At 51.3% G+C, this 26,978-nt stretch overlaps 13 protein-coding genes across 13 annotated transcripts; 6 read left to right on the forward strand and 7 right to left on the reverse strand.

Annotated features, from left to right (window-relative positions):
• The first annotated feature begins 18 nt into the window (after positions 1 to 18).
• Positions 19 to 1,899, forward strand: BJX68DRAFT_143469 (uncharacterized protein). The gene has a single exon (XM_071036517.1). It carries the CDS (start codon positions 175 to 177, stop codon positions 1,747 to 1,749), a length of 1,575 nt encoding a protein of 524 aa, XP_070903834.1. The 5' UTR covers positions 19 to 174; the 3' UTR covers positions 1,750 to 1,899.
• On the forward strand, positions 1,541 to 4,139 carry BJX68DRAFT_227427 (uncharacterized protein). Its single transcript, XM_071038664.1, has one exon. It carries the CDS (start codon positions 2,123 to 2,125, stop codon positions 4,043 to 4,045), a length of 1,923 nt encoding a protein of 640 aa, XP_070903835.1. The 5' UTR covers positions 1,541 to 2,122; the 3' UTR covers positions 4,046 to 4,139.
• A 514-nt stretch (positions 4,140 to 4,653) lies between these two features.
• BJX68DRAFT_262398 (NAD-dependent succinate-semialdehyde dehydrogenase) lies at positions 4,654 to 6,381 on the forward strand (the record flags this gene model as incomplete). The annotated part of the gene is made up of 4 exons (XM_071044426.1): positions 4,654 to 4,710; positions 4,766 to 4,853; positions 4,931 to 6,200; positions 6,264 to 6,381. 4 exons carry the CDS (start codon positions 4,654 to 4,656, stop codon positions 6,379 to 6,381), a joined length of 1,533 nt encoding a protein of 510 aa, XP_070903836.1.
• Positions 6,382 to 6,837: 456 nt separating this feature from the next.
• BJX68DRAFT_262399 (50S ribosomal protein L36) lies at positions 6,838 to 7,378 on the reverse strand (the record flags this gene model as incomplete). Its single annotated transcript, XM_071044427.1, has 3 exons — positions 6,838 to 6,877; positions 6,955 to 6,989; positions 7,103 to 7,378. The coding sequence occupies 3 exons, from the start codon at positions 7,376 to 7,378 to the stop codon at positions 6,838 to 6,840; spliced, it is 351 nt and encodes a 116-aa protein (XP_070903837.1).
• A 303-nt stretch (positions 7,379 to 7,681) lies between these two features.
• BJX68DRAFT_143521 (threonine dehydratase, biosynthetic) lies at positions 7,682 to 9,829 on the reverse strand. The gene is made up of 3 exons (XM_071036519.1): positions 9,523 to 9,829; positions 9,236 to 9,452; positions 7,682 to 9,179 (listed from the first exon to the last, which is right to left on the reverse strand). Exons 1-3 carry the CDS (start codon positions 9,724 to 9,726, stop codon positions 7,879 to 7,881), a joined length of 1,722 nt encoding a protein of 573 aa, XP_070903838.1. The 5' UTR covers positions 9,727 to 9,829; the 3' UTR covers positions 7,682 to 7,878.
• A 552-nt stretch (positions 9,830 to 10,381) lies between these two features.
• On the forward strand, positions 10,382 to 11,252 carry rcf1 (respiratory supercomplex assembly factor RCF1). The gene is made up of 3 exons (XM_071038665.1): positions 10,382 to 10,513; positions 10,585 to 10,655; positions 10,726 to 11,252. Exons 1-3 carry the CDS (start codon positions 10,473 to 10,475, stop codon positions 11,169 to 11,171), a joined length of 558 nt encoding a protein of 185 aa, XP_070903839.1. The 5' UTR covers positions 10,382 to 10,472; the 3' UTR covers positions 11,172 to 11,252.
• On the reverse strand, positions 11,253 to 12,052 carry BJX68DRAFT_227436 (LYR motif-containing protein 2). The gene is made up of 5 exons (XM_071038666.1): positions 11,925 to 12,052; positions 11,815 to 11,872; positions 11,671 to 11,753; positions 11,597 to 11,620; positions 11,253 to 11,541 (listed from the first exon to the last, which is right to left on the reverse strand). Exons 1-5 carry the CDS (start codon positions 12,006 to 12,008, stop codon positions 11,485 to 11,487), a joined length of 306 nt encoding a protein of 101 aa, XP_070903840.1. The 5' UTR covers positions 12,009 to 12,052; the 3' UTR covers positions 11,253 to 11,484.
• Positions 12,053 to 12,417: 365 nt separating this feature from the next.
• On the forward strand, positions 12,418 to 15,361 carry BJX68DRAFT_227438 (elongation factor G). The gene is made up of 4 exons (XM_071038667.1): positions 12,418 to 12,670; positions 12,741 to 12,852; positions 12,912 to 14,941; positions 15,012 to 15,361. Exons 1-4 carry the CDS (start codon positions 12,468 to 12,470, stop codon positions 15,064 to 15,066), a joined length of 2,400 nt encoding a protein of 799 aa, XP_070903841.1. The 5' UTR covers positions 12,418 to 12,467; the 3' UTR covers positions 15,067 to 15,361.
• Positions 15,230 to 17,235, reverse strand: BJX68DRAFT_143576 (alpha/beta hydrolase). Its single transcript, XM_071036520.1, has 6 exons — positions 17,082 to 17,235; positions 16,872 to 16,993; positions 16,724 to 16,797; positions 16,459 to 16,659; positions 15,593 to 16,393; positions 15,230 to 15,542 (listed from the first exon to the last, which is right to left on the reverse strand). Exons 2-6 carry the CDS (start codon positions 16,979 to 16,981, stop codon positions 15,478 to 15,480), a joined length of 1,251 nt encoding a protein of 416 aa, XP_070903842.1. The 5' UTR covers positions 16,982 to 16,993; positions 17,082 to 17,235; the 3' UTR covers positions 15,230 to 15,477.
• Positions 17,236 to 17,369: 134 nt separating this feature from the next.
• On the forward strand, positions 17,370 to 20,081 carry BJX68DRAFT_227441 (uncharacterized protein). The gene is made up of 2 exons (XM_071038668.1): positions 17,370 to 17,741; positions 17,812 to 20,081. The coding sequence occupies exons 1-2, from the start codon at positions 17,449 to 17,451 to the stop codon at positions 19,988 to 19,990; spliced, it is 2,472 nt and encodes an 823-aa protein (XP_070903843.1). The 5' UTR covers positions 17,370 to 17,448; the 3' UTR covers positions 19,991 to 20,081.
• Positions 20,080 to 22,651, reverse strand: BJX68DRAFT_227443 (TLD domain-containing protein). Its single transcript, XM_071038669.1, has 2 exons — positions 22,327 to 22,651; positions 20,080 to 22,250 (listed from the first exon to the last, which is right to left on the reverse strand). The coding sequence occupies exons 1-2, from the start codon at positions 22,373 to 22,375 to the stop codon at positions 20,392 to 20,394; spliced, it is 1,908 nt and encodes a 635-aa protein (XP_070903844.1). The 5' UTR covers positions 22,376 to 22,651; the 3' UTR covers positions 20,080 to 20,391.
• Positions 22,652 to 22,750: 99 nt separating this feature from the next.
• BJX68DRAFT_227444 (glycylpeptide N-tetradecanoyltransferase swoF) lies at positions 22,751 to 24,584 on the reverse strand. The gene is made up of 4 exons (XM_071038670.1): positions 24,513 to 24,584; positions 23,993 to 24,456; positions 23,143 to 23,926; positions 22,751 to 23,080 (listed from the first exon to the last, which is right to left on the reverse strand). Exons 1-4 carry the CDS (start codon positions 24,549 to 24,551, stop codon positions 22,883 to 22,885), a joined length of 1,485 nt encoding a protein of 494 aa, XP_070903845.1. The 5' UTR covers positions 24,552 to 24,584; the 3' UTR covers positions 22,751 to 22,882.
• Positions 24,585 to 24,734: 150 nt separating this feature from the next.
• BJX68DRAFT_227445 (tetrahydrofolate synthase) lies at positions 24,735 to 26,948 on the reverse strand. Its single transcript, XM_071038671.1, has one exon. The coding sequence runs from the start codon at positions 26,209 to 26,211 to the stop codon at positions 25,141 to 25,143; it is 1,071 nt and encodes a 356-aa protein (XP_070903846.1). The 5' UTR covers positions 26,212 to 26,948; the 3' UTR covers positions 24,735 to 25,140.
• Between the last annotated feature and the right edge of the window lie 30 nt (positions 26,949 to 26,978).

Consider the following 26,978-nt stretch of genomic DNA (forward strand, 5'->3'; position numbering starts at 1 on the left):
TGCCCTATAACTACTCCTCTTGTCAAAGGGCGCGTTCTGAATACGAGAATAATACGCTGCGGTTCTGCTTCCCCACGAAGAAATTGTCATATATGAGGAGACGGACCACCCGCAGTTCTTTTTTCCAAGTATTTATGATCACAGTCAAGGTTAACCACGAAACAAGCATGAGATATGGCGAACAGCCCTGGAGTCGAGCAGAATTTGCCGCAAGTTGCTTTTGAAGACCACCTTGATACTTTAAAAGATGCAGTGGCTTGTGATAATTTGGCAAAGACCTGTCACAAACGATTCCAGAACGAAAACGACGATGTATATCTCAATGCGGCCATCATGTGTGCTCGAAGAGCGCTTGAGCTGAGTTCAGTTGAGGATCCGCGTTTCCATAGGTACTGTTTCCGCGTCGCCAATTATCTCAACTCGAGATATCGGCAATCGAAATCGCCTCCAGAAGATGACCTCGGTGAAGCTCTTGAATACTTGGAAATGGCAGCGGAGAGTACTGGGATTGTAAGCGAACCAGCCCGCGAGAAAGCGAACCGACTGGGGGTCGCATTCAGTTGTCAGTTTCAACTGTATTTGGCGGGGCGAGACGATGCTTATCATGACGCACTCGACGCCTTCAAGGCTGTTTTCGAAGCATGGCTGTTGTGCGGTGACTGGAACAGGACGGCACGGGTACTTTATGATCTATGGACCCTCCAAACCACCAGATTCGACAAAGATTCGGAAAGAAACGCTGAACTCTTGGACCTTCCGATACATTATGCCAATAAAGCAATCGAGGCAGCTGGCAAGACTGGAGAGAACTGGACACAACTATTATCAAATAAGATGGTCTTTCTTGAAGAACGAGCAAGCCGCAACGAGGCGAGGAGGGAGGAAGACTATCGAGCCGCCATAGCCATATGCAGGATGCTGATGGATGGAAACGTTGGCTCAGAGGACGACCAAAACAAGGCCGCGAACAACCAGTCTTCGCTTGGACGCTTATACTTCCTACTCGGCGAGGTCACAGGATCTGCAGACGACTATCATGAAGCAACATACAATCTGCAACGGGCAAGCGAAGCCACGCCCAGAGATCGACCCCAGTGGAAGGCTCGTTATGACTTGTTCCAGGCGGCCTTGGAACAATTTGGGACTATGCTGGGTCGACCGCGGGGCCTCAACAGCATTATATACACACAGGAAAAGCTCGTTACCGAGCTACTGGCATCGGAGAAGATGGAAGACCAAGGGGAACCACAAGCGGAGGCGTTGTACAAGCTGGCACAGCTGGAGCAGTTACGCTTCATCGAGCGCAACACTATAGACGATCTGATCAGCGTGACTGAGAACCTGGAGAAGGCAGCCAAAAAGACGTCCGAATCAGACACTGAAAAGCTCACAGCCCGCCTTGGGCTCGCAGTTGAGTGTTATGAGATCCTTTATCAGGAGGAGGATGACCCCAAGTATCTGAGGCAGGGCACACAAGCAGCGCAGAAAGCGGTGGATGCAGCAAGGAATACCGAGAAACTAAGCATTCGAAAAAAGGCAGCCCTATACAGCGCACTTGGTCGTTGTATGGCTGCGCTATCAGAGGAAGATGCGGACCAGAACCTTATGGAGAGTGCAGTCGACGCTGGTGAAACTGCAGTAGCCCTTGTGGGAACAGAAGACCAAAGTGACGATGAAGAGAACTACAAGAGTGAGCGACAAAAGTACATTAACGACCTTGAGAACTGGAGGGAATCATTATTAGAGTAGGTAATGGACCAACAACAATGGAGAAGAGATGGTTGATGATGATGATGGATGCTGGAGGAATGCATACACAAGTATATAGTCATGTGATCAGCTACACAAACAAGTCAAACAGGTGTGGAAGGCTTATCTTATCGCAACCGGTATCAAAAAAATTGTCTGAGGAAACTACTGTGCAAACACCTCGTGGACATCCACCTCTACAACAGAATCGGTCATTCCATGTCCATGGTTCCGATGTAGGGTGGGCATCTCCCGAGCTTCTTACCGGGACTTTTCTTTCATTACCTTGTGTGTTATGTATACATCTCCGGAAGGCTCTACCCCAACCAGGTCACGTCAACCTCCCTGAAAGCTAAACTTGGAGACCTGAGGCATGTCATTTTTCTCGGACGAGCAACTTCCGCACTCGAGCGCTCCTCCATCTGCACAGCCTTACAGGTCACTGTTCGGCGGCTCGAGCCAGGATGTTGGCGATCAGGAACGGCAGTCGCGTTTTCGCAGTGATGAGTTCTTAGGTTATACTGATGTCGGCGCCAGCGCCAGTGGTGGCCTGGAGACAGGAGATGAGGGATTTGACGACGACCAAGCGTATATAAGCGAGATTGAGGCGCTTGATTTACCACAAGATGACAACTCGTCATTGCCAGGCCGAGCAGACATCTATGTGAGGTCTAATGCTTTATTAAATCCAGAACATGCAAAGAGTTCTCAATCGCCTCCTCCATACCGCCCAAATAGGTTTCAAGGCTCTGTATACATGTGGCTGAAGCTCACACGGGATGAGAGGGAGATTATCCAGGCTTTGGAAGAGACTCGTGCGGGGGACCTAGCAGCCCACCTGTACAATGCCTTCACTCTTCAGTCACAAGCCGTCGCGAAGCTCGAGAACGTGGATGGACCTGGAATTGACACTCTAGGTGACAAATATCCATTGAGGAGCCTAGAACAATGGACTGCTTGGCCAATGCCCAGTGACGACGTTCCTCGCCCAGATGAGCGTCTTCGGCGGATCGGACAGCGGGTCAGAACTAATGAAAGGACGTACAAGCTGGGTTCTGATCCTCGACCAAGTGCCGCGCTTGAGGAGTGCATTATAGCGTCTCTACTGAAAGCTGCAAAGGATAGATTCCGTGATAGGGATTGGGAAACGTCAACACCCTGGAGAAGTGCAACTTTTGGTCACTTGGAGTTGGATGACACGAAAGCAAAGATCGAAGGACGGCTGAAAATGCGTCGACAGAGTACAGATACCCAACAGCGTGCTCCTGAGTATGAAACAGACGATCGAACGTCAGGCACAGAGTGGGAAACTGATCAGGAGAGTTCGCGGCCACCTCAACGCCCTACCCCACAGATTGATGAGGATGAGTCGCGACGAAAACTGCGGCCGCTCGCTCGAAAGATAATCGCCCAGTTTGAACAGTTACTGATGGGACTCCATCGTTTCCACGGATCGTTAGGCTCTGAAGACCGGTCACGTTCAAGAGGAAGAAAACGCGGACGTAGCTCTTCATGGGCGTCTGACAGGAGCAGTGTCCGCTCTGGACATGCGCCGTCAGAATACGCTTCAGAGGTCGAGAGCGATCCGGGTTCTCTTGGTGTCCCTTCGCACTCAGCATCTGCCAGGAAGAAAGGAACAACGTCAGATCTGGACAGGAGCCAGTCGAGAGGTCGCAAACCGTTACGAACAGCGTCCCAGCCTAAGCCACGCCGAAACCAAATCGGAGGGGCGGAGCCATCAGAACATCGCTCGGTCTCTAGATACAATAACATCCAATCAGGTTTAACAGATTGGAGAGATGTATTAGGTGTTGCCTCCATGGTAGGCTTGCCGTCAGCCGCGCTTCGACGTGCTACGGACAGGTTCTCTGCTCTGTCTAATGAGTATACGCTTGATCCCCCGTTACCCGAAGGTTCAAGCACACACTTTATGGAGGATGTACTCGTATGGGCATCTGCACGAAACAATATAACAGCAGGCCCAGGCGAGGAGGAACAGCGCTCCAACCTGGCGAGCCAGTCACCGTCGCCAAGCACTTATACCGAAGAACGATCTACTTCTCCAGACGATGAAAGGCCTAAAAAGGCAAAGTCCCCCAAAGCAAGTACTGCTGATAGCGAAAAGACATTGGTTTGCCCTTTCAGCAAATGTCCTCGTCATGAGAAGGGGTTTTCTCGCATCTGGAATCTGAATCAGCACCTCAAAAACATGCATCCCAAATACCAGCCAGAAAGCGGCAGATCGCGAAAGCGCAGGGCAGTGCAATCCGGGTGGGACTCGGATCAATCAGAATAACGATGTCTCTTACGAATATAAGCTATCTACCCAAATCTGAGCACTTGAAAGATTTTACAAGAAAAAGACTGGATCTACCTTTTCTACCTTACGGAGAAGTTCTTCGATTCCTTAAAGGATTCTATCTATATCGCATAGAATGCCGATAGGAAGCTCGGCATTCTGCACCAATCACACAGTCTGCCCCTCACTCTGCGGGAAGTCCGACCAATGACAAGCTGCCGTCTCGGCTCATCATGACGTAACTCACGTGACCCATAGCTTCTTCGCCGGCGGAATTTGGAGAGAAACGGCGTTGAGACAAGCTATCTGGGCCTGGACTGTATAAGAATCAGTGACGAGACTGGCTGCTCCGATCTCTTACAGATCCTCTTTTTCTAGATCTCTGTTCTTATCGCATAGCGCTGCCCGATAGGTCCAAAGGTCGCGGCGACTGACAAGTGCCCACTTGGAGAACTGATAAAAGGAACGGATCGCGAACCGCTTCTCCAATTCTTTCGGTCTTTCTCCCGATGCTTTAGGAGAAACACAGCTTTATAAACATGGACAAGATCATACGCCCTCTATCGAGGCAATTGCTGCGACCAAGACCGCGGTACCCATACGCAATGCCTTCAAGCGACCACGCGAAACGACTCTATGTGACAGGGCACACGATCCCTCCGGTGAATAGCACTTTGTCGTAACTGCTAGATCTCTGGCTGACAAGACAATTCTCAGTTGAAAGACAAGTCTCTTTTCATTCAAAAGGCCTATGTCAATGGCGAGTGGGTAGATGCTGAGTCGGGGAAGACATTCGAAATCCACGGTACAGACACATTGCTGAAGCTCGCTAAGCCAACCGCAGCGGACATAGTTGCTGATTGTTGCTTTCGACGTCTATAGATCCTGCTACCGGAAAGCTAATCGGAACATGCCCTGAGTTTAGCGCATCAGACACCGAGAAGGCTATCCAGGCGGCCGCCGAAGCTTTCCCCAAATTCCGCTCAACACTAGCCCGCGAGCGAGCTCGCATGCTCCGAAGATGGTACCAGCTCATGATGGACAATGCAGACGACCTAGCGACGCTCATCACATGGGAGAATGGAAAGCCACTTGCGGATGCTAAAGGCGAAGTGAACTACGCCGCTAGCTTCTTTGAATGGTTCAGCGAGGAGGCGCCCCGAATTTACGGAGACACCATCCCGGCTTCTGTTGCTGGAAACCGAGTCATGACCGTCAAACAGCCTGTCGGTGTCTGTGGTTTGATCACACCCTGGAACTTCCCCGCCGCTATGATTACACGAAAGATTGGTCCAGCTCTGGCAGCTGGTTGCACTGTTGTCACAAAAACACCAGGAGAGACTCCCTTCACTGCGAACGCTCTGGCAGAGCTGGCTCACCGTGCCGGTATTCCAAAGGGCGTCGTTAACATTGTAACGGCTATGAAGAACACCCCCGAAGTCGGCGAAACGATAACTACGCACTCAGATGTCCGCAAGGTCTCCTTCACAGGTTCAACAAACGTTGGAAGGCTCCTCATGAAGCAGGCGTCATCGACAATCAAGAAGGTCTCCTGGGAACTCGGTGGCAACGCCCCTTTCATCGTCTTCGACGACGTGGACGACCTCGACGCCGCCGTCGCTGGCGCCGTCGCTTCCAAGTTCCGCAGCTCAGGCCAAACATGCGTTTGCGCTAACCGCATCTACGTGCAGAGAGGAATTTACGACGAGTTCGTTCAGCGCTTCATCGCAAAGGTCAAGGACTTCAAAGTCGGCGCCGGTTTTGACAAGGGAATCACCCATGGCCCCGTTATCCACGAACGCGCCATTAACAAGGTCGATGAACACGTCCAGGACGCCGTGTCCAAGGGCGCCAAGCTCGTTGCTGGTGGCCAGCGACTCGAGAGCCTCGGACCCAACTTCTACGATCTGACCGTTCTGACGGAGATGTCCAAGGACATGAAGATTGCTTCTGAGGAGACTTTCGGCCCTGTGGCTGGACTGTTCCCCTTCGAGACCGAGAAGGAGGTCGTTGACCTTGCTAACAAGGCCGAGGTTGGTCTTGCTGGGTATTTCTTCAGCGGCAACATCAAGCGCATCTTCCGTGTTGCGGAGGCTCTGGAGGTTGGTATGGTTGGTGTCAACACCGGTCTCATTAGTGATGTTGCGTCTCCGTAAGTTATTCCTTTGCGCCTGCCCTTGCAGATTAACGCTGCAGAACTAACAAATGTCGCTAGATTTGGTGGTGTGAAGCAAAGTGGTTTCGGCCGTGAGGGCAGCAAGTACGGTATTGATGAATTCCTTGTGATCAAGAGTGTTACGTTTGGTGGCATGGGCGAGCCTCTACAGTCATAAAAATAGATGGATAAAACAAGGTTACGGCGGTCTAGATTCGGCGCCTGAAATGATATTAGTATATCTCATTAATAGGATCGATTTTCAAATATTTCATAACGTGGTCTTGCTAACTCTTGTCTTGAGCGCACATGAATGTCGTACAATGATATGATAGAAATGATGGATTCAGCAGATGGAGAAATCGATAGGAGAATCTAATTTACAAGCAAATAATACATCACAGAACATATGCGCCGCGGCCAACCAGTTGGTCATGTCCCAATGAACCGTCAAATGTCGAAATACACGAAGATCGTGTCTCTGAAACCCACAGACAATCTGCGGGCGAGGAGTCCTAGCCCTGTACATACTGAAGGACGCCCGGCTTCATTCGAGCTTTCGAATCGAACAAATTCCGCAGACTCGGTTACCTCCCGTTTCGTTGCACACCTTCAACTTCAGCCCTGACCCCGTCTATTTGCCCTGGCGCTGCTTGTGTTTCGGGTTCTTCGAGCTGTACATCAATTCATTAGCACTGATACCGAATAGCCTCGTAAAGTACCTGAGCACGAAAGACAAAGCACAACTCACCAGATAATGTAAACCCGATTCTTTCTCCGCACAGGCTACACATCCAGAAAAGATCCAAGTTAGCCCAGCTCACACAATCCAGCCACGTCACCCCAAATACACCTAAACCAATACCACCACCATGTATCCGCTGGAAAAGTCCACATACCTTGCACCCATCACAAAGCCTCTTAACTGAAGACCGCGTCTTCATTCCGCGGACCTGCTCAAGCTGCTTCACAGCGCCAGAAACAGCGCCCACCTGCGTCTGACCGGTAGCCGCAGCGGCATTCCCCGACCTCAGGAGCCGAAGACCATTGCTTATCGTTAGGCGCGATAATTGCGAGAATGGGCGGGCGAGGAATTGGAGGGTGGTATTGTGTCGGGGGAGGAATTGGCGGAGGAGGGCGGTTGAGGGCGATAGGAGGGGGCGGAGGGAGACCATTATTGCGGTTTGGGATCTGCACGGGTGCAGATAGTGTACGACGAGGAATTGGGAAAGTGTGAAGTTCGTTCTGGTGGTGTTCTTGTCGTTGGGATTGTCGTCGGCGGGTTTGGATGGGCGCGGAGGAAATGATATCGGCGGGTGGGTTTTGCCGGGTTCCGGAGTGGTTTTGTGCTCGAGGTGACTGGCTAATGGGGACCTTGGAGGACTGTATACAACGGTGTAAAGTCAAACGGGGCATTTTTTTCTCTAGATGTGCTTTAATTGTGAGTTCCTAGACGTTTGGACGGTTTGGGACCAGAGTCAGTCAATGCGAAGTATTATGTATTTGCAACACTAAGTAGATCTTGAATGCAGGATAGAGATAGCCCGAATTCAACTCTATACTACCTGTACAATCGAACCCATACAAACAACACCACTAATACCACCCTTGCCCAGTCCAAACGCCAAAGAATTCGCTCTGTGCAGTTATGAAACGTATAAACTTTCTAAGATACTCAACGACGAAGGAAAGTCTTGTATGACTCGGACTCGGTTTCCTCGCTGAATGGGTACCCCAAGTCATGCAGGAAAGCCTCCAGATCCGCTTTTTCTGCCTCAGGGCACTGGATACCGGCAAGAACCTTGCCAACGTCTCCGCCATAGTTGCGGTAGTGGAATAAGGAAATGTTTTGGTTGGGACGGAGGGTTGTGAGGAACTTGGCGAGTGCGCCAGGGCGTTCAGGGAATTCAAACATGAACAAACGCTCGTCATTCACATCGCTGCGTCCGCCGACCAGGAAGCGGACATGGCGCTTGGCCAGCTCGTCGTCACTGAGGTCCCGAGGGCTCATACCGCCCCTGACTAGTTCTGCCATGATCTTCGCGAGGTCGTCCCGGCCGGTTGAAGCGGAGAGGGAGATGCCCATGAGAACATCCGCAGATTCGTCGTTAGCGTAGCGGTAGCTGAAGGCGGTTACGGCATGGGGAAGGATAACTTCCACGAGTTTTGCGAAAGCGCCAGGTTTCTCGGGAATGTTGACGCTGAGCAGCGCTTCCTTTCGCTCCCCCAATGCGGCACGCTCGGCAACGAACCGTAAACGGTCAAAGTCCATGTTTGCTCCGGAGGTGATAGCAACAAGCTCGCGGTTTGTGTGCGGGCTAGGGTACTTTGCAACATACTTCTTCAGACCTGCAATAGCCAGGGCTCCGGCAGGTTCGATGATAGATCGTGTGTCCTCGAAAGCATCCTTGATCGCAGCACAGGTCTCATCAGTAGAGACAAGGATAACCTCATCCACCACTTCACGAGCCACGCGCCAGCACTCAGACCCAACAGTCTTTACCGCAGCGCCATCAGCGAACAGCCCCACTTCGCTCAGCAGGACACGGGAGCCCTCCTCTAATGATTGGGCCATGGCGTTGGCATCGTGGGTCTCGACGCCGATAACCTTGACATGGGGTGCAATGCGCTTAAGATAAACACCAACACCAGAGATCAGACCTCCTCCGCCAACGGCGCAAAACACAGCTTCCAGCTTTTCTAGGTTTGCCTGACGAAGAATCTCCATACCAATGGTTCCCTGTCCAGCGATAACGTACGGATCGTCAAAAGGAGGAATGCCGGTCAGACCATGCTGCTTTTCCAAGCGATGAGCTTCCTCCTTAGCGGCATCGAAATCGTTTCCGTGAAGGACGACGCTACCGCCAAGTCGGGCAACATTCAAGTGTTTGATGGCGGGGGTGCCAGAAGGCATGACGATAGTGGCGGGAATTTTCAACTTGCGGGCGGAGTACGCAACACCCTGTGCATGGTTTCCTGAATCCCTTATCAGAGTCTGTACCATGTCTACAAGTTTATTGGGCAATGCTCACCTGCAGAGCACGCAATAACACCCTTCCATCTCTGCTCATGGGACAAGTGGGCCATCTTGTTGTAGGCTCCACGAAGCTTGAAGCTGAAAACGGGAAGCATATCCTCCCGCTTAAGAAGCACTCGACACTCCATACGGTTACTGAGGTTGACGGCATGGTGAAGCGGGGATTCGGTGGTGATTTCGTAAACACGGGAGGTGAGGATCAACCGGAGATACTGGTGATAAGGGACACGTTAGAGGGGTTGAGGGGTACAGGCTCGAATCGTAAAGAGGATAGAATCTCACATCCGGGTAGCCATTGGGAAGCAAAAAGGCGTCAGGAATATCCCAAGAGGGTGGGCTTTCCGGTCCCCTATACTCCTCCTTCTCTGATGTAGGGGTGGGGATCGCAGAGTATTCGGTGAGAGCCAGGCTGCTCAATCGCGAAGTCGGTGTAGACGTCCCATTCGGGGCCGTTTGATCGGACATTTTGGAGCGTCCGTCTAGCATGCACTCTAAGCAAACAGCAGTAGGCAAGCGAGCAACTCAAAGAGTGAATTGCCGTAATATGAATATGGAGTAAAATATGATAGTAATGTGACTCGACTCGTTCGTCTTTTGCGGAGACAGAAAAATTCCGTGATCGGCGCGGGATGTTTATGTCATCAGCCCTGAATGACAGCCCTACCTTCCTATTCAGGAACATATTTGCGGCCGCAATAGCCGTTCAAGCATTATCTTGCCTGCAGAAGAAGATCTCTGAATCATGTTAATACATCAGTATAATGCTGATGTGTGAGTAAGTACTGTCTGGCAACGTATTTGCGGTTTACTCTAGCGAAGGTCTCAAGGATGCGGGTGATATACCTCCGCCCAGCCGCTGTCACCACCGGGGGAGAAGCGGAGACCTGGACTGGGACCAGAAGTACCAGTTTCAGTGGCAACCACTCCGTAGAGCTGCATGATAGATTATAAGTAGTCGTTATTCTTATCTGTTATATGTACTAATGAATGTGAGGTACATCATACAAGTTATATCAGGGAGACTCGAAAAGGTCTTGCGGCGAAATCTAAATTGTATGCGTAATTACCGGACGTAAATTACCAGAAATTCTGCAACTTGAAGCTTCGAGAGAATCGCCCAGGGTCCTAACGTCACTGTTTTCCGCTGGGTAATACATCAACGTCAAGATTGGCCACGTTCGCGCATTGACTCGGATTGATCTTGCCGTCCAGGTTATTATCAGCAATAAATAATGAGCAACCAGCCCCTTCCATCGTCGTTCGACGGCGACCCGTACGTTCCCGCCACTGCAGCCCGACCTTTCGGATGCACCGGTGATATTCTGACATTTGCTTGGTATCTAGCGAGTTCGAGGAAGAGACCCCACTCCAGAAGTTCCGCAGAAGACTCAAGGAAGAGCCCTTGATCCCGATAGGTGAGTGAACAACTTGCAGACTCCGAAAGGGAAGAATACGTGGGCTGATTCTAACTGCTGCGTATTCTAGGATGTGCCGCCACATGTTATGCACTTTACCGTGCCTACCGATCGATGAAAGCCGGCGATTCGGTTGAGATGAATCGGATGTTCCGTGCCCGTATCTATGCCCAAGGATTCACGCTTTTAGCCGTCGTTGCCGGAGGAATGTACTACAAAACAGAGAGAAAGCAACGGAAGGAGTTCGAACAGGCGCTCGAGGAGCGGAAGAGCCAAGAGAAGCGGGATGCGTGGCTGCGTGAGTTGGAAATCCGAGACCGGGAGGATAAGGAATGGAGGGAGCGTCACGCTGCCATTGAGGCCGCGGCGAAGGAGGCTGGCAAGAAGCCTTCGGCGGCTCCGGTTCCAGCTCCAGCTCCAGAGCAAGATGCAGCTCGCTCGTCTCTCGAGCCTTCCGATGAAAAGTCCATTGGAGTGTTGAGTGCTGTGATGGAACTCCTGTCAAGGCGAAAATGAGGATAGCTTTGCTTCTATATGTATTACTAAATTACTTCTCCTCTTTTGGCCCAGGCGTTTGTGAATATATGATATTACAGATATAGGCCTTTGCTTAACGTAGTCCAAGTTTAGCGCGGACAAGCTTCGTTGCCCTGTCCTTCTCGCGCGTTTGAATGAGCGAGATTAGTTTGCGCGGTTCTTGTGGCCAGTGTTTGGTCGCGCCAAACTGAATAGACGCGTCGATGGGACGTCACTTAGGTTGCGATCCAGAGCCGGGGACTCTGCCAGCCTGATGGGTCCCATGCATCATTAAAGAGAGACGAGGAAAGCATCAGGCCGCCTGCTCATCAATGTACCGTCTCATCATGTCGAACTCTGATTTGCCCGTCTGATCATATCAGCAACGAATAACCCAACAACATTGGACAAGTATAGTCTCTTACCGAGATGAGATATCGTATATGTTGCTGAGGCTTGTTAGGTTGTTGGTTCCAAAGCTCTAGCTAGGAAAACTTACAAGATCGGTCACATTTCGATGACGTTCGAACTCCTGGCGAGCATAGTCCCGCAGTTCGCTACGTGTCGGCGAATTGGGAATTTCTTAGGTTAATGTTAGTTTTGAGATCGGTTTATAACGTAGGGCGAGAATGAGTGTACTGACTGTTCAAAGCCCTGACGATTTCACGCCATAGCGCAATGACGCGCTGTCTTTGGATAAACTATACAGTATATCAGCATGCAATGAAGCAAATTCACCTAGTTAGGTCTCACATGGTCGAGACTTATCGTCGGCTTCCTGAGCTTCGACGACCGGGTTGGGTTGACCGCCGCGAGTAGTTTCAGCGAAGAGCGCATTTGGTTAAATCATACCACAAAGACTGTTGCAAGACAATCGATCCATCCAAGCTTGGGACTACATACTCCACCCCAACGATGGTGATGGTGGCGCCATATCAAAGGCGGTGATGGGCTGTGGTATCGTCACTGACGGTCAATTACAGGAGCGATAAATACGAACCAGCACCGTCCGATTCAAGATGGAATAGACACAAACGCAGCTGCTTGGGAGCATGAATGGCATTGAAAACCGGCTGAAAGCCTATATCATTGCGACAAGACTTGAATCAAACCATTTGCCTCAATTGTCCGCCATATTGTTGTTCGACAAATGAGCTCCGAGTGTTTACCGATCTACAAGACCAGTCACGTGAGCGTTCCTGGGCCCGAAACTTTTTTTCGGAGCAGACACGGAGGTTTGCGCCCTGGAGATTGAAGCATCACCATTTGGCCATTCCCGGTAATTGGTCAGCAGCTATGAGGTGTCCTTCTCTTGCGCGGTTGCCATACCGCGCTGCTTCTGGCTTGACGAGATCTCCTGTCCGTCTCCAAACACAGAGTCTACTTTCGAAGAGATGCGCGTCAACGGCCGCTCTCCGATGTGCTACCCCGGTTTACCAATCGGTCCTCAACGGGCGTTCTCAGCAAACTAGATATGCCTCTGCCACTGCTGCTGCCGTGTGAGTATTTACCTTCTCAATAAATTATCTCATACCATAGCTGTTCACTCACTGACACATGAAATCCTAGTCTGGAGGCTGCTGCCTCCTCACCGGACACGTTATCGCAGGATGCCATTATCCAGAACCTCGATCCCGTAGAGGCAGAAAGGTTGTCTCGGGTCAGAAATATCGGTATTGCTGTACGTCTTCCGGCTGCTGCGGTGGTAAAGACCTGGTAACTGACTTCTTCTCTTATCAGGCACATATCGACAGTGGTAAAACCACATGTACCGAGCGAGTTCTTTTCTACACCGGCCGTATTGGGGCGATTCACGAGGTTCGAGGCCGCGACAGTGTTGGAGCGAAGATGGACTCCATGGACTTGGAGCGTGAGAAGGGTATCACTATCCAATCCGCTGCTACATTCTGTGACTGGATCAAGAAGGATGATGAGGGCAAGGACCAGAAGTACCACATCAACCTTATCGACACACCTGGGCACATTGACTTTACCATCGAGGTGGAGAGAGCGCTGCGCGTTCTCGATGGTGCAGTTATGATTCTCTGCGCCGTCTCTGGTGTTCAGTCACAGACAATCACGGTCGACCGACAGATGAGACGTTATAACGTACCCCGAATCTCCTTCGTCAACAAGATGGATCGCATGGGTGCCAATCCCTTCAAAGCGATTGATCAGATCAACAACAAGCTGAAGCTGCCAGCAGCAGCAGTGCAGGTCCCCATTGGCGCAGAAGACGAGTTCGAGGGTGTCGTCGATCTCGTTCGCATGAAGACCGTCTACAACCGGGGCCCTAATGGTGAAGACATCGTCATCGAGGATGCAATCCCGGAGAAGGTCAAAGAGACTGTTGAAGAGAGGAGGAGAATGCTTATTGAAACACTTGCTGATGTGGACGATGAGATGGCAGAGCTTTTCCTTAGCGAGATTGAACCCACCGAAAAGCAGGTCAAGGAAGCCATCCGCCGCTCAACTATCGCCTTGAAGTTTACTCCTGTGTTCATGGGCACCGCGCTGGCGAACAAGTCTGTACAGCCTATGCTGGACGGTGTTATTGACTATCTTCCGAATCCATCCGAGGTGCAAAACCTTGCCCTTGACAAGAAGCGAAACGAAGCTCAGGTGAAGCTTGTTCCCTACAACTCTCTTCCACTGGTCTGCCTTGCTTTCAAGTTGGAAGAGAGCAACTTTGGGCAGCTGACCTATATCCGTGTTTACCAAGGAACACTGAAGAAGGGCTCTTACGTTTATAATGCTCGAACGGACAAGAAGGTGAGAATTCCACGTATTGTCCGCATGCACTCCAATGAAATGGAGGATGTCAACGAGATTGGAGCCGGTGAAATCTGTGCTGTGTTTGGTGTTGAGTGCGCGTCCGGTGATTCATTTACCGATGGTCAATTGGGCTACACCATGTCTTCGATGTTCGTCCCAGAACCGGTCATTTCACTCTCTATCAAGCCCAAGAACAACAAGGATGCTGCCAACTTCTCCAAAGCCATGGCGCGCTTCCAACGTGAAGATCCCACTTTCCGTGTTGCGTACGATGCCGAGAGCGAGCAAACCCTAATTTCCGGTATGGGTGAACTCCACCTTGATATCTACATCGAACGTATGCGTCGCGAATACCGCGTTGATTGCGAGACCGGCCCGCCCCAGGTTGCTTACCGAGAGACCATTGGCCATCGCGTCGAGTTTGACCATCTACTCAAGAAACAAACGGGAGGTCCTGGTGACTATGCCCGTGTCATTGGTTGGCTGGAGCCAACTGGCAAGCTTGAAGAGAACGTCTTTGAAGAACAGATTGTCGGAGGAACTATTTCTGAGAAGTTCATCTTCGCCTGTGAAAAGGGTTTCCACTTGTCTTGCGCCAAGGGCCCACTCATCGGCCACAAGGTGCTTGGAACCAGGATGGTCATCAATGACGGTGCCACCCACATGACGGATTCCTCTGAAATGGCTTTCAAGAACGCCACCCAGCAGGCTTTCCGCAAGGCCTTCCAGGAGAGTAACCCGTCTGTCCTTGAGCCCATGATGAAGGTCGTGGTTACCGCGCCCGCCGAGTTCCAGGGTGATGTTATTGGTCTCCTGAACAAGCGTAATGCTACTATCAACGATTCCGAGGTCGGCGCCGACGAGTTCACAGTCTTTGCTGACTGCAGTCTGAACGGCATGTTCGGTTTCAGTTCCAACCTCCGTGCGTCCACCCAGGGTAAGGGTGAATTCAGCATGGAGTTCAGCCACTACGAGAAGGCTCCTCCTCAAGAACAGTACGTTACCCCTAATATTGATCTTTCAAACCAAATCTAGCATTTAAAAGCTAACGCAACCTCCTTACAGGAAAGCACTGATTGCCAAGTACCTGAAGGCGCAGGCTGACAGGAACAAGAAATAAGCTAGAGGTTGATCACCTCTCAAACGATTTTATGCTATGCACATACCTCTCACACTTTCACGTAGGGGTACCGTCTCAAGACGAAGCTACGCCTGTAAATTTCTCCCAAATTCTTCCTGAAACCATGTATTATCTATAGACCGACCCTGTGGGCTTGTTTTCTTTTTTCACGTTTAACATCAGATTGGCGCTTTGTTTCGGCGAAATAGTTTCATCATCTACGTGTCAGGATAAAAGCAGGGAATATTCTGTTGGCAGTTGTACATATATTAATCTCATGATCCTATTTCTCCTCTCACTTGCGGATATACCAAGGATTCTTAGGCTCTTAATACAAGTTTCTAGATTTCGCATATCACTCTATCTCGGTTGTTCGCTCAGGGCCCACCTATGCAAACGACCAAGCCAGCATTACTCCTCGAAAGCTCTCAACACCGCAAGGGCAGCTGATGAAAACGTCGCCAAGCGGTTATGGCCTACCAGTATAACGTCAGTAGTGCTTCTAGATGGTGCGGGACAAACAAACCTCCATAAGCAACTCGTTCCCACCGAACCCTTTTAACCGCACCAGGTTCCTTTCCAGATCGATGTTCCCAAATCATCACCTCACTGGCAGGGTTATTGAAATCCTTCTTCTCATACTTCAAAGCACCCGGGGCATCTTTTCGGCCTTCGCCAGTAGCAGCAGCCCAGACACGCCGTCCCTCATACCAGGGAATTTCGACGTCATTCTTCGCGTGGATGATAGCAAGGTCTAGACCTTTCTCCGCATACGCAGAATTGACATCTAGAGTACTGTTAACTCCCGTCAACCTTGCCACCCTCGCCGCAGTATCCCAGCGATCTACAATGTGGCTTCTAGCCCAATTCTGGAGCCAGGGGTACCCTCGGAGAGGGGAGAGGAGTGGCGGCGTGATTCCCTTCACACTGTAGGACTCAATGACGTTGGTAATGCTGCTGAAGGAAGCGAGGAGAATAACGCCAGCAAAGGGCTCCGGGTCCTTGAGGGCTGGTTGGATGGCGGTTGGGTCCGGGGAGCCGAAGATAAAGCGTTCGGCTACGGCGGCGCTGACGGCTGTGCCGAGGCTTTGGCCGACGATGGCGATACGGGATGGCGGGATATTCAGTGGGGCGGAGGTGAGGAAGTTTAACAGGGTTACGCCGTCGGTGATTAAGCCTTCTTCTGTTGGTGTGCCTGTGGAGACCCCGAAGCCGCGGTAGTCGATAGCGAAGACGTGAATTGGATTGGCTGGAGTTGAGAGGCCGAGGAGCATGCGGTATGTTTCTGGGCGTTGGGCAGAGCCTAGATGGGCGGCATTGCCGTGGACTGATAGGGAATTGTTCCTTAGTTACCTCGTTGTACCTAGGTGCTGGGCAGAGTCTGGATCTTACAGCTCACAACGACCCGAGCATTGGGATCATTAGCTAGGAGACGGAAGGCAGGAGACAAGGTGTATTCGTCTTCAGGGCCTGTTGGCTTGTCCACATCTAGCGCGATTTCATGCTCTCGACAGAGATGCAATGGAAGGAGGTGCCAGCCATAGATCGTTTCGTTATCAGGAGTGACCAGGTTAAAGGGTTGGACTTGTGTCTCTGATTTTTATTAGCTATTAAACATGCTGGGACTTCGATAATATAGTAGAAGTTTCAGACTTACTTAGAAAGCCGAAAGATTCTACCAAGTTGACGTCCTGCCATAAAGTCGGATTAACAAAGTTGGCGTACACTGCACTAAGCCCGACGAAATAATACGTTAGAGCGCATACACAGAGTTGTAGCATATGTAAAGAGGCACCAGTGAGTACAGTCTCTGGATTACTGGGTAGGTCAGAGAGCAGACGATGCCCACATAGATCAAACCAGCTACGGCTAACGACCAGTAGGCCTTCTTTAGCAAAGGGTTGAAGTCAACCATGATAGATAAGAGCTCTAGAGAGACATTAGCACATGTATGAAATGATAATTCAGGACTTCTCGAACTAGATCGTAAGATTCAGGTTGTGTCGAGAACTTACACAAAAATCCAAGTAGATAAGGCTGAACAATATGCGCAAGTATATACCTGGATGGGCGTCATGAGAAAGGAAGACAAAACAAGTTCTAATAATAAGAGCCCCTGAGGATGATTCCAATGAAAAATGGCCACATGAAGAAGGATGAAGGAGGATGGGAGAAGATACAAAGTGATGGTAGCATCCCATCATCTTACGTTGAGATAGCGCTTGGTGCCTGAGGCTGCAACACTTTTATCTTTTGATTCGGACAACTCCGCAACTCTCTCTCTGCGACAACTCTCCCGACCACCTACGAAATGCCCTTGATCGACTGTATTGGGCTTCCACATCGTCGTATTCATTGATTGGCGTTCGCATCACGCTTTCTATGGCTGAGAAACGCAGACTTTCCGCCCGCGAGCGTCGCGAACCTGCGGCGAAGCGACGGGTCTCCGAAGCCACCACTCGAGCGTCATCACCAGCTCAACCCCAAACCTCATCAAAGAGAAAGGGATCAACCCCAGCTGTTGCTTCCTCTCCGGCCTCAACTCCCCTTCCGGAGCCTGAAACTGTTGGACCGCCCCTCCCGACGAAGGTTAAAGATGGAGAAGCCCTTCCGACTCTCCCTGCGCCGCAGCCCACCGAGCTCCCGCTGAAGGAATATCAGTCAATCGCAGAAAGGTGCGTGTCGTCCTACACCAAGAACACGTGAATCCTCTGGTGCTTTTCAAACTAACGTGTCGTTCCATAGTGCGGTTCTCCTCGCTTCCCTAGAACGGTCTAAGAAGAAGTGGCTCAGCGACGGCATCCTCGTGCGGTATTGGACTAAACCGAAAAAGACCAAGAGAGAACAGATTGAAGGCAAAAATCCGCCAAAGGAGTCCATGTCAAAAGTCGGACCTTGCAACATCGTGGTTGGACCTCATCTTTTCGATGCGATGCTGTACACGGTTAAGGATCCCAACGCGCCGCCCCCAGTTCAGTACACGCCTACTCAGCGGCCGATGGTTCACTACGGCCCTCCTAATAACTTCCAACAATATCACCCTTATCCACACCCTCCTCAATCAACTCCGAATCAGCGACCACATCCATCGCACCCTTCTCATGGCACGCCAACTCCACAGGGTTATCCGCAAGGCAGTCGCCCGCCGCCTCCGCCGCCCGCAAGAACGCCGAACAACCAACCTCCCCATCGTCCTTCTGGCCCTCAGTCAACGCAGCGCCCTGCCACGAACCAGCAGCCTCCCGCACAACCGCCGAAGCCGAACCCGGACCCTGTCATCCAGATGCTTGCGACGCGCGCGGCACAAGATCCTGAACTGAAAGCCTTGATGAGACTGGTTGCCTCCACCAACGCAACGCAGGAACAGCTACGCACTTTTCAGGCCCATATTGACGAACTGAATGCGATCATTCGAGCACGTGAGCAGCAGCAGCGCCGTCAACAACAGCAACAGCAACAGCAATCAACTCAAACTCCGACACCCAGCTCAGCACAACCGCCTCGACCGCCCCAGCCAGCGGCTCAAACACCTCAGCAACCTCCATCTCAGAGACCTTCACAACCGCCAGCAACTCCCCAGCAACAGCCACCACAACACTCACCTCCGCAACAAACGCCCACCGCGCAAGCTCAGTCACAGCAATCCCCAGATCCTCAATCTCGGGTCGAAGTTCAAATACCCAAACATCCCCAGCCTGCTTCTACGCCTCAGAATCTAAGTACAGGTTCGCCCGCCTCGCATACCTCAACCTCTCAACCAACACCTGCAGCACCCCAGGTTAAACAGGAGCCCGGTGTAGGCACGGCATCGACACCGCAAGTTTCGAGCCCAGGCGTTGCAGCTACTCCACAGCAAACCCCTGCAACACAGTCGATACCGCCGCACCAGCAACAACCGGCTAACCAAAGACCGGGTCCCCAGTTTTCACAGTATCAACAGCCTCCGTACCAAGGCCAAGCTGCGATTCAGTCTCGACCCCCACAATACGGTTCTCCAAATGCGTATTATCGTGCCACACCTCCCCGTCCACCTGCGCCTCCAAGACTGAATTACAAGTCAGTAGTCTTTGAATTCACCTCCCCTCTGACGCCTTATGGGAGCAGCACATCGGGCCACGCTGGGTCTGGTGATCGGTATCTGTTCCCTGAGAACACAATCTTGGAGTGGCTCCCTGGTGGAACAACGGTCCTTGCCTCCTTCTTGGTAGTCCGAAAGGTGGATCCGAACACGCCATTCCCAATTGAAACGGCTTCTGACGTTACGACCTCTCGAGCGAAGGGGAAATCAGCCCCGAAGTCGAAGAAGGCCGACAAGAATAAAGATAAAGGTGGCGAGGCCAAAGGTCAGGATGAGACCAATGCGAAAAAGGCCGAAAATGCACAGGATCCGTCAGACAACAAGGAACCCGCAGCAGACTCCAAACAAGTTGTTCAGGGAGGTCAAGATGCAAAGACAACGGATTCAAAGCAAAGCACATCCGACAACCAACAATCCAAGGACACGACCAATGATGATAAAAATCCCAACCTGAAGGAATACTACCAACCCGTCACCTTCCGAATCTACAGCAACAACCCCAAAACCCTCGAACCGCTAGCCCGCGTCGTGAAACCCCAAGAGGAAGTCCGCAAATACATGAACGAAATCATGGACCGTGCCGAGCGAGCCCCCGATGGCTTCCTCGCGTACCAGCTGCCCCGCGAACAACCCATCGAAGACCACGAGTTAGAGTCTGATAGGAAGGGCGGTACGCCTGTTCCCAGCTCGGTTGTCAATGGACGTAGCAAGCTCTCGCGGGGTCGGACAGTCGGCGAGGACTCGGATGCGGAAAATACAGATCGGCCAATGGAAGATGAAGAGGAGGAGGAGGAACTGAAGGACTTCTATGGGGCGCCTACCGGTCTCTTTACGCTAGGGGTGTGATGGACTTGTGTCCATATAGCATCAGTCGAGACCCGTCCCTTTTGCATTTAGATACCTATTATTCGGCTAGTGTATGCATAATATACCACTCAATTTTATTTTATTTTTCTCTTGTAGAATACTGTCGAGCTGAGATTTTCATTCTGTAGCATGATCGTGCTCAACCTACAACCTATGCTATATGGAGACCAGATTCATTCTTGACGAGGAAACCAACCAACAAAGACGGATATAGAACGCCATTATCTCCGTCTCAAAATGATAGTAAACACCAGACCTACACACCCAGAACACCCGCAACGCCACAAACACATTTTCCCGCGCGACTTATGGATGACCACACCCATATAGCCCACACCGCATGATAATACCATAACATATCGGCATATCAGCATAGCGGACTACGTACTCCCCCCGGCTCTACCAGCCCCACTATCATCCCCTATAATCCCTGCCGTCTCCAACAACCACCTTGCTGACTCCGCCGCCGAATCTCCAGCACCAGCTTTCAAATTGATATTGCGCCGTCGCTCAGCTTCCCTCGCCTCAAAGTCCCACTTCGCCTGCTGGATCTCGACAGCGCTCTGTGCCCGGTTACCTTGGACGGAAGCAGAGGACGCCGAGGCGTCGGGATCCGGGACGAGACCCCAGATTTCGAGGGTGTAGATGTCGATGGTTGTTTTGGTGGCAGTGGCGTTTCCGAAGTCGGCGGTTGAACTGGGGCCGGGCGGTAGAAAGACACCGTCGTGACCGAAGGGGGAGATGTGGAGTTCTGCGACCTCGAGGGTTGTGTTTATGAGGAGGGATCCGGCGCCGTGTGGGGTTGGTGGGGGCTTTGAAGTTCGCGATGCAGGAGGAAGTTGACACCCAATTGAGATGCCGTGGTGCTGTGAGAAGTAGGCGGTTGGAAGGTTGGATTTTGCTGGAAGGGTGCTGGAAGGATTTCCCTGGAGAAGGGTGTGTTTGGGCGATAGTTGGAAGAGGGCCGGTAGGGTTGGGACTGATGTATTAGAGCTTGTTGATGTGGGCGATTTCCAGGGTTGAGGGAGGTAGGCGCCTAATATGAGGGGTGTGTTGGATTTGGTGTCTACTCCTTCGAGGAGGAGGAGGGTCCCTGATTGCCAGGTGAGGACGTTGTGGGAGAAGGATGTTAGGGAAGAACCGTGGGCGGAGGTTGAGAAAACGGGGTGCAAGCGAATGTTGCCGTGTAGAATGTTCTGCTTAATGGATGTCGAAGGGAGGAAGAAGGAGAGGTGGGATATGACACTTGCGTTCAAGATAGTCGATTCAAAGCTCCCTGGAAGTATTACTGATTGAGGAAGGGCCGGTGGTGTTGGAGCTGGCGGCGTTTCAGTAGCATCACTTCCTCGTTTTTGAGAAAAGTCGAGGTTCTTGCTAAAAAGAAGATGCTCAAATAAAGGCGTTAAAGGGTCAAAAAGGTAGGGGAAGGACGTGCTAATCGTATCCGCGAATGTTTTATAGCTGATTCCTCCAGAAGGTTCTTCAGTGAAGGCTGCTAGGATGTTATCCGCTGCTCTGCGGACAGCAAGCATCATATCCTCGCCAAGATTGGAAGTATAGACGCTGACATCCTCAAGAGTCTTCAGAGGCGCAATCACAATCAGAAGCATTAGGAGACGACGGAACGTGTTCGTGGAGATCCGCGCCTCAAAGATCTTTCTATCAATGCGCGAACCATGCTTGAACACCTCAATCGCGTCCAATGACTCCAAGGCAGCAAGTGCAAGATCGTCGTCGTCATCCTCATAGTCGTCGTTGGCTGGCTCGTCGATATCGAATCCAGGAACATGAGAAGCCGCCGCGTTGGTGTTCTCCGCCTGCTCTTCTGTCTGCGTAGGTTTTTCAATGTCCTTCCTCCCAACATCAGCCAGGCTACCGAATAATAGCCTAATCCTGTTTCTCTGCCCTCGGCGGAGGACCTTGCCGTACCGCTCTGTCAGCAGCACAGCTACCTTGACCATCGCCTCAAAGGTCAACACACTCGGAGCAAGCGTAGTCTGGAACGGAAATGCCCCAAGGTAAGAAACCATACGGAAGATGACGGGCCCTGCATCTAGAGGGCAGTGGGAATCACTATGGTCAGGAATGCCCAGGAAATCCGAGAGTGTCTTCTCGTTCCAGTATTTTAGGCCACCCTGATCCGTTGCACGTGTAAAGAAGTTGTCTTTGAAGTGCGTCAACTCCAAGGGGGTGAAGCATTTTGTTGCAAAGCGTTCTGCAAGTACCACGCTCAGTTGCTCTATTTGACATTAGACTTGTTTTCAGGCGATCATGTACAGCTTCAGATTCGTTCGAATGTAAGAGTAGGCACCAACCTGGAGAAGAGGCATGGGCGGCATCTTCATGCGACTGGCCAACCCCCATTTTTGGAACGATATCCGGTCCAGAAAACAGGGTTTAAAAATAACTGGCTTATACAGTCCGAAGGTTTCGGGCCTTGTACATTTATATCCAAATTTGAACAATAGATGATCTATTGTACCTGGTAGGTGGGTGGAGCTCGGGCTCATTCAGTCCGGGAGTCCGAATCAAAGGCCGAAAGTGTCTTTCATGTAGGAGCCATAAGCTGCAAATCAATAGGTCATTCCAGAGTCAAACTAAATGATGAAGGAGTGCTCTGTTGTTGTACCTTTGTTGATGAGGAGGGGACCTGGGATGAAGAGAGGCGACGTCACCACATCCAGAAATACTGGCGCCTTGCAGCCTGAGGCAGCAGTGTTCCCCACATTCTAGATCGTTCAGCAACCCTGCTCATGAGTACTGTCATGTACACTGGTGCGTTCAAAATCATTGATTGCTCGTTACATTCTTACGCCACCAAATGATCAATCAAAATAAGTACAAGAAGTGATCAAGCCGAAGGATATCAACCTATAGCATAACGACGCCCACACCTCCCATTTGCTTCTCATCCGGTAGATTCTTCTCATTAACACCGCCAGGGACAGGGGTAGTCCGGTAGTTGTACAGGTAAAAGTGGAGTTGACCGTCACCAGCTCCGAATTTGAGCTGCTCTAGGAAGAGCGGGTTGTGGCAGAGGGTAAGGGCGTTGAAGACGTCAAATTGAGCCTAATTCATGATGTTAGTATTGGTAGCGTTTTGTGATAGCGAGTCCGGGGGTAGAATCGTACCTTCTTAGCCAAAACTAGAGCATCGCCCATCAACATCAGAAGCCGGTTCTTCAGGGCCTTTGTATCACCTGAGAAAGCGGTTTCCGTCGCATAATAGTAGAGATAGGCCGCCTTCACGCAGTCGTGTTTGGGATGGTCAATTACTGTAGACTCGAGGTTGTAAAATGAGAAGAAGTCCGTGATCTTCTGGGTTTCGGGGTCCTCCACGACATATGACCAGACGACCTGCTCCTTCTGGGGGTTCTCTCGGTGTACGAGCCAATGAGATATCTCCTCCCGGTTGAAGGCTTGGTTAAGGTCGAGTGTCTTGAGATAACGTTCCAGCAAATCGTGAACGGCATCGATGTCCTTAGCTTCCATGGGTCGAAGGTTGGGCGTCGAGATATTGCTAGGAAGATGGTTCTTTGTGATCTGGCGAGCCTTGGTGGAGCCAGCGGGGAGAGGAGAGAAGCCCACCTCGTAAAGCTTGAGCCAGTCTAGAGGGCGGTGGTAGTAGCGGCACGATGAAACAGGCGTCGGTAGGACAACACCTGCTGTGTAGATGGCCTGGTAGATACCGTTCAAGTAACACCGGCGGGTGATCTCTTTGATAAGGACGGGGGTCAATCGCTTGGATCGCAGTTTCTTGTGGATGCAGAGAAAGTTGATCTCCGTGACCTTGATCTTCTGGCCGCGCACGCGAATCTCAGTCGGAACACCGCAGATTGAAGCGACCAGTTTGCGCGACTTTGTAGCACGAACACCCACGTGCCATTCTTTACGCCAGCCGGGAGACATCAGAGCCCTGTGAGTTGAAGGATACTAGTCAGCTCCTGAACGACATCTCCAACTCAATAAGAAGACGGCTTACCAATGCAGGAACGCTTTGGAGTATCTGAACCGGAACATCGCATTGTCATCCTCCACATAGTGGTATGTAAGCAAGTCCCAAAGTTCCCTCAGCTCCTCCTCGTTCGTCAAGTCGAGTGTAGCCCATTCGAATCCCTCAATCAACTGATCCGGCTCCTTTGAAACCTTTTCAGGATCAATCATCTTGATTGGGCCCCCAGCGTCGGTGCTCGCCTCGCCAAACTTGGGAACGGGCTGCGTTTGCCAGAACTTGAAGCTCGCCATGTCCTTCTTGTTCTTGCCCGTCAAGGAAAGACCAGTCAGAAGCTCAGAGATATCCATCTTGCGTATCGCTTCGACCGCTTTATCCTTGTCCATCCCGCTCAGTTCGTTCTGCAGGGCGGGGTTGTTTTCCAGCATGGCTTCAGCCGCCTGCGGGGTCAGCTTTTTGGACGATGCGCCCTTTTGTTCCTTGTCATTGGGCTTCTGTAATAGAAAATTTGATGAGCTTGATATAAGTATTTCAGAGCGGTGTTACTGACCTGGGGCGCTTTGCCCTTGGAGTCATTGGAATCCGACATGGCTGTTGACAGTTGTAGTGGGGGAGGTGTGGGAGAAAGAAAGCTTGGAGTCGCGGGAATCTTGAAGGTTTTCCAGCCCAGGGCCCCACGTCACCGGAAAAGGTGGCCTCTGTGCTTTGCGGGGATAGTATGCGCAAGCGCGGTTTCTACATCCATATGTGTAACAGTCGCATTGTTTTCCTGGGATTATTGGTTTGCCCTTCTCTTGATGTGAAAGGGTCTAAAATTCATTTGGCTACGTTTGGCCTATCGTTTGCCTCGGAAATCAGTCAGGAACAATCCCCATACTACGTAATTAAAGTGGGCGAGTGAGTAAATATCCACTAAACATACTTTTAAGCCTCTATTTAATGATTGCTCGATAAGTATAAGTCTTGATTCCCAGTCCAGATGCGCCATTATATCCAAGGGGATATGCTGTGTTGAATCCGTTGAACGCCACTGTTAGATCAATCCGAGGACAGAAACGCCGGTCCGAATGGCGGTATACGTATGTGTTGAATATTAGTACGAAACAGCTGATCGATTGGCCATCATTCGTGCGACAGAAGTTGGGCGGTCACGCGGACCTGAAGCGAGAAACGCTGATTCAACCCCTTTGGACGCCTGGTTTTGTCTCGATTACATCAAGGAATCCGCCAACAAGGTGTAGACTGCCAGTGACAAAGGTCATAATGGGGGCTTCATCGTCAGCCAGGCGATCCTTCTCTCTCGCAGCGAGTTCACGAGTGAAATCAACGGCTTCTTCAATGGTGCCGTAGACTTTCACCTCTGCAGAAGGGTCAATGCCACGCCATTTCTCGGCCAGACCATTCTGAACCTGCAGCTTCTCAACTGCGGCGCCATCTGTATTGATGCTGACAAGGTCGGGTCGATAGCCCGCCTGTTTATAGGTAACGTTTGTGCAGAATATCACATGAGAGAATGGGGTGTCAGACTTGAGGGCAGTCTTGAGAGTATCAAACAGAGCCTGGGCCAAGGCGTGGCTATCACGGGTCTGTTGGTTGAATATCAGGACCCGGAGTTTCTTCTCCGCTGAGACCTCAGATGAAGAGTTGGCCTTGACTTGTGAAACAAACCACTGACCGGCTAGTTTGATGCTTTCCAGAGTGTGGCCTCCATCAATATACCAGCTGACCCGGCTCTCATGTCGAGTCTGGCATCTGCCTTCCAGCCGGGCTTCCTCTAGTCCCTTGCGGAATTCAGGGAGTAGATGTTGTTGCATGAAGTCAGAGGCGACCCTCCGTACTCCGACTCTGTTGAGGAATTCTCCTGCAGTCGCAACAGCTAGGGCTGCATTGCAGTATTGGAAATCACCGGCCAATCCGAGTTTAACATCGCCGCCAACAGTCAAGTCCGGATGGCCAGATACTACCTCTAGCTCTGTTCCCCTTTCGACAGCACGTTCCCGAAGAACCTTCTCGGCGCTGAGGGGTTGAGGCGCACTGAAGCTCTTAGTGCCGGCCTTTATGATCCCACCTTTATGCCACGCGATCTCTTCGATCGTATTGCCTAGAAGTGCCGTGTGATCGATACCTAGACTCGTAATCGCCGTGACGGCTGGGTGCGGTATCACGTTGGTGCAGTCGTACTCCCCACCAATTCCGCACTCAATAACAGCAGCATCCACACCCTCACTCAAGTATGTGTGGAATGCCATCAGTGTCAGGTACCTGAAGTACTGGGGTTTAGTTTGTAGGTTGCTGGGATCCTCCCCAACAGCTTTGGCAGCGTCGTCAAGGCGATCCCAGACCTCAAAGAAATAGCGGGCGAATTTCTCCTCGGAAAGCGGCTCATTGTCGATGCGAATTCGCTCGCGGGCGAACCGCAGGTGTGGAGATGTGTAGAGACCGACTTTGTTGAGCTTGCTGGGCCTGTCCGCGGACTGGGAAGTTGTGTACTGGTAAAGGATGGAGGAAATAAAACTCGAAGTCGAGCCTTTGCCTTTCGTACCGGCAACATGGATGGCATTGAGGCGATTCAAGTCCGACGGCTATGTGGGTGATTAAAAAGCGAGCTTGTCAGTTATACCTGCCGTTGGATTCAAAACATCCATCTCCGCAAGGGCCGCAAACCTGGTACCCTATCCGACGGAGCCACTCCACAGTTTCTGGAAGAGACCGTTGATTGAGTTCATGTCTCGTCGCAGGCTTGTTGAATTCCTGAACTAGCGAAAAATTGGATTGCAAGAGGTTGAGAGCTGCAATCGCAGCCTGCCAATCGTCATCAGTCTCGGATTTTGAAGCTCGTCGGAAGTGAACCTTCACATACACCGTAATCGCGAGACATCACGGTAGAATGAGACGACAGCGATCGCAATGGGAGAATTTTGGGAAAGCGATGTGGGATGCGAATGCCCCTCATCAGTGTACAAGAGGGGCTTTCCGCTTATGTGACGAATCTGACTGAGGGGCGGACTGGCTGGAG

This window comes from Aspergillus pseudodeflectus (genome assembly GCF_044049435.1).
Source record: "Aspergillus pseudodeflectus strain CBS 756.74 chromosome Unknown BJX68scaffold_4, whole genome shotgun sequence".
NCBI lineage: Eukaryota > Fungi > Ascomycota > Eurotiomycetes > Eurotiales > Aspergillaceae > Aspergillus > Aspergillus pseudodeflectus.

Bases quoted from the DNA above. Each gene is read 5' to 3' on its own strand.
- rcf1 (XM_071038665.1), top strand. From the start codon at position 10,473: ATGAGCAACCAGCCCCTTCCATCGTCGTTCGACGGCGACCC. The intron at 10,514-10,584 runs GTACGTTCCCGC...CTTGGTATCTAG, and splicing joins TCGTCGTTCGACGGCGACCC to CGAGTTCGAGGAAGAGACCC. The intron at 10,656-10,725 runs GTGAGTGAACAA...TGCGTATTCTAG, and splicing joins AGAGCCCTTGATCCCGATAG to GATGTGCCGCCACATGTTAT.
- BJX68DRAFT_143576 (XM_071036520.1), bottom strand. From the start codon at position 16,981: ATGGTTGACTTCAACCCTTTGCTAAAGAAGGCCTACTGGTCGTTAGCC. The intron at 16,660-16,723 runs GTAAGTCTGAAA...AATAAAAATCAG, and splicing joins AGAATCTTTCGGCTTTCTAA to AGACACAAGTCCAACCCTTT. The intron at 15,543-15,592 runs GTTTGTTTGTCC...TTATACTGGTAG, and splicing joins GGAACGAGTTGCTTATGGAG to GCCATAACCGCTTGGCGACG.
- BJX68DRAFT_143469 (XM_071036517.1), top strand. From the start codon at position 175: ATGGCGAACAGCCCTGGAGTCGAGCAGAATTTGCCGCAAGTTGCTTTT.
- BJX68DRAFT_227436 (XM_071038666.1), bottom strand. From the start codon at position 12,008: ATGCGCTCTTCGCTGAAACTACTCGCGGCGGTCAACCCAACCCGGTCG. The intron at 11,873-11,924 runs GTGAGACCTAAC...TATACTGTATAG, and splicing joins CGACGATAAGTCTCGACCAT to TTTATCCAAAGACAGCGCGT. The intron at 11,542-11,596 runs GTAAGAGACTAT...TGATATGATCAG, and splicing joins ATATACGATATCTCATCTCG to ACGGGCAAATCAGAGTTCGA.
- BJX68DRAFT_227443 (XM_071038669.1), bottom strand. From the start codon at position 22,375: ATGGGGGTTGGCCAGTCGCATGAAGATGCCGCCCATGCCTCTTCTCCA. The intron at 22,251-22,326 runs GTTGGTGCCTAC...AATGTCAAATAG, and splicing joins CGCCCATGCCTCTTCTCCAG to AGCAACTGAGCGTGGTACTT.
- BJX68DRAFT_227445 (XM_071038671.1), bottom strand. From the start codon at position 26,211: ATGGCATTCCACACATACTTGAGTGAGGGTGTGGATGCTGCTGTTATT.
- BJX68DRAFT_227427 (XM_071038664.1), top strand. From the start codon at position 2,123: ATGTCATTTTTCTCGGACGAGCAACTTCCGCACTCGAGCGCTCCTCCA.
- BJX68DRAFT_227438 (XM_071038667.1), top strand. From the start codon at position 12,468: ATGAGGTGTCCTTCTCTTGCGCGGTTGCCATACCGCGCTGCTTCTGGC. The intron at 12,671-12,740 runs GTGAGTATTTAC...ATGAAATCCTAG, and splicing joins TCTGCCACTGCTGCTGCCGT to TCTGGAGGCTGCTGCCTCCT. The intron at 14,942-15,011 runs GTACGTTACCCC...ACCTCCTTACAG, and splicing joins AAGGCTCCTCCTCAAGAACA to GAAAGCACTGATTGCCAAGT.
- BJX68DRAFT_143521 (XM_071036519.1), bottom strand. From the start codon at position 9,726: ATGCTAGACGGACGCTCCAAAATGTCCGATCAAACGGCCCCGAATGGG. The intron at 9,453-9,522 runs GTGAGATTCTAT...CCTTATCACCAG, and splicing joins TTCCCAATGGCTACCCGGAT to TATCTCCGGTTGATCCTCAC. The intron at 9,180-9,235 runs GTGAGCATTGCC...TAAGGGATTCAG, and splicing joins TGTTATTGCGTGCTCTGCAG to GAAACCATGCACAGGGTGTT.
- BJX68DRAFT_227441 (XM_071038668.1), top strand. From the start codon at position 17,449: ATGGCTGAGAAACGCAGACTTTCCGCCCGCGAGCGTCGCGAACCTGCG. The intron at 17,742-17,811 runs GTGCGTGTCGTC...GTCGTTCCATAG, and splicing joins TATCAGTCAATCGCAGAAAG to TGCGGTTCTCCTCGCTTCCC.
- BJX68DRAFT_227444 (XM_071038670.1), bottom strand. From the start codon at position 24,551: ATGTCGGATTCCAATGACTCCAAGGGCAAAGCGCCCCAG. The intron at 23,927-23,992 runs GTAAGCCGTCTT...TTCAACTCACAG, and splicing joins TCCAAAGCGTTCCTGCATTG to GGCTCTGATGTCTCCCGGCT. The intron at 23,081-23,142 runs GTACGATTCTAC...ATCATGAATTAG, and splicing joins CTCTAGTTTTGGCTAAGAAG to GCTCAATTTGACGTCTTCAA.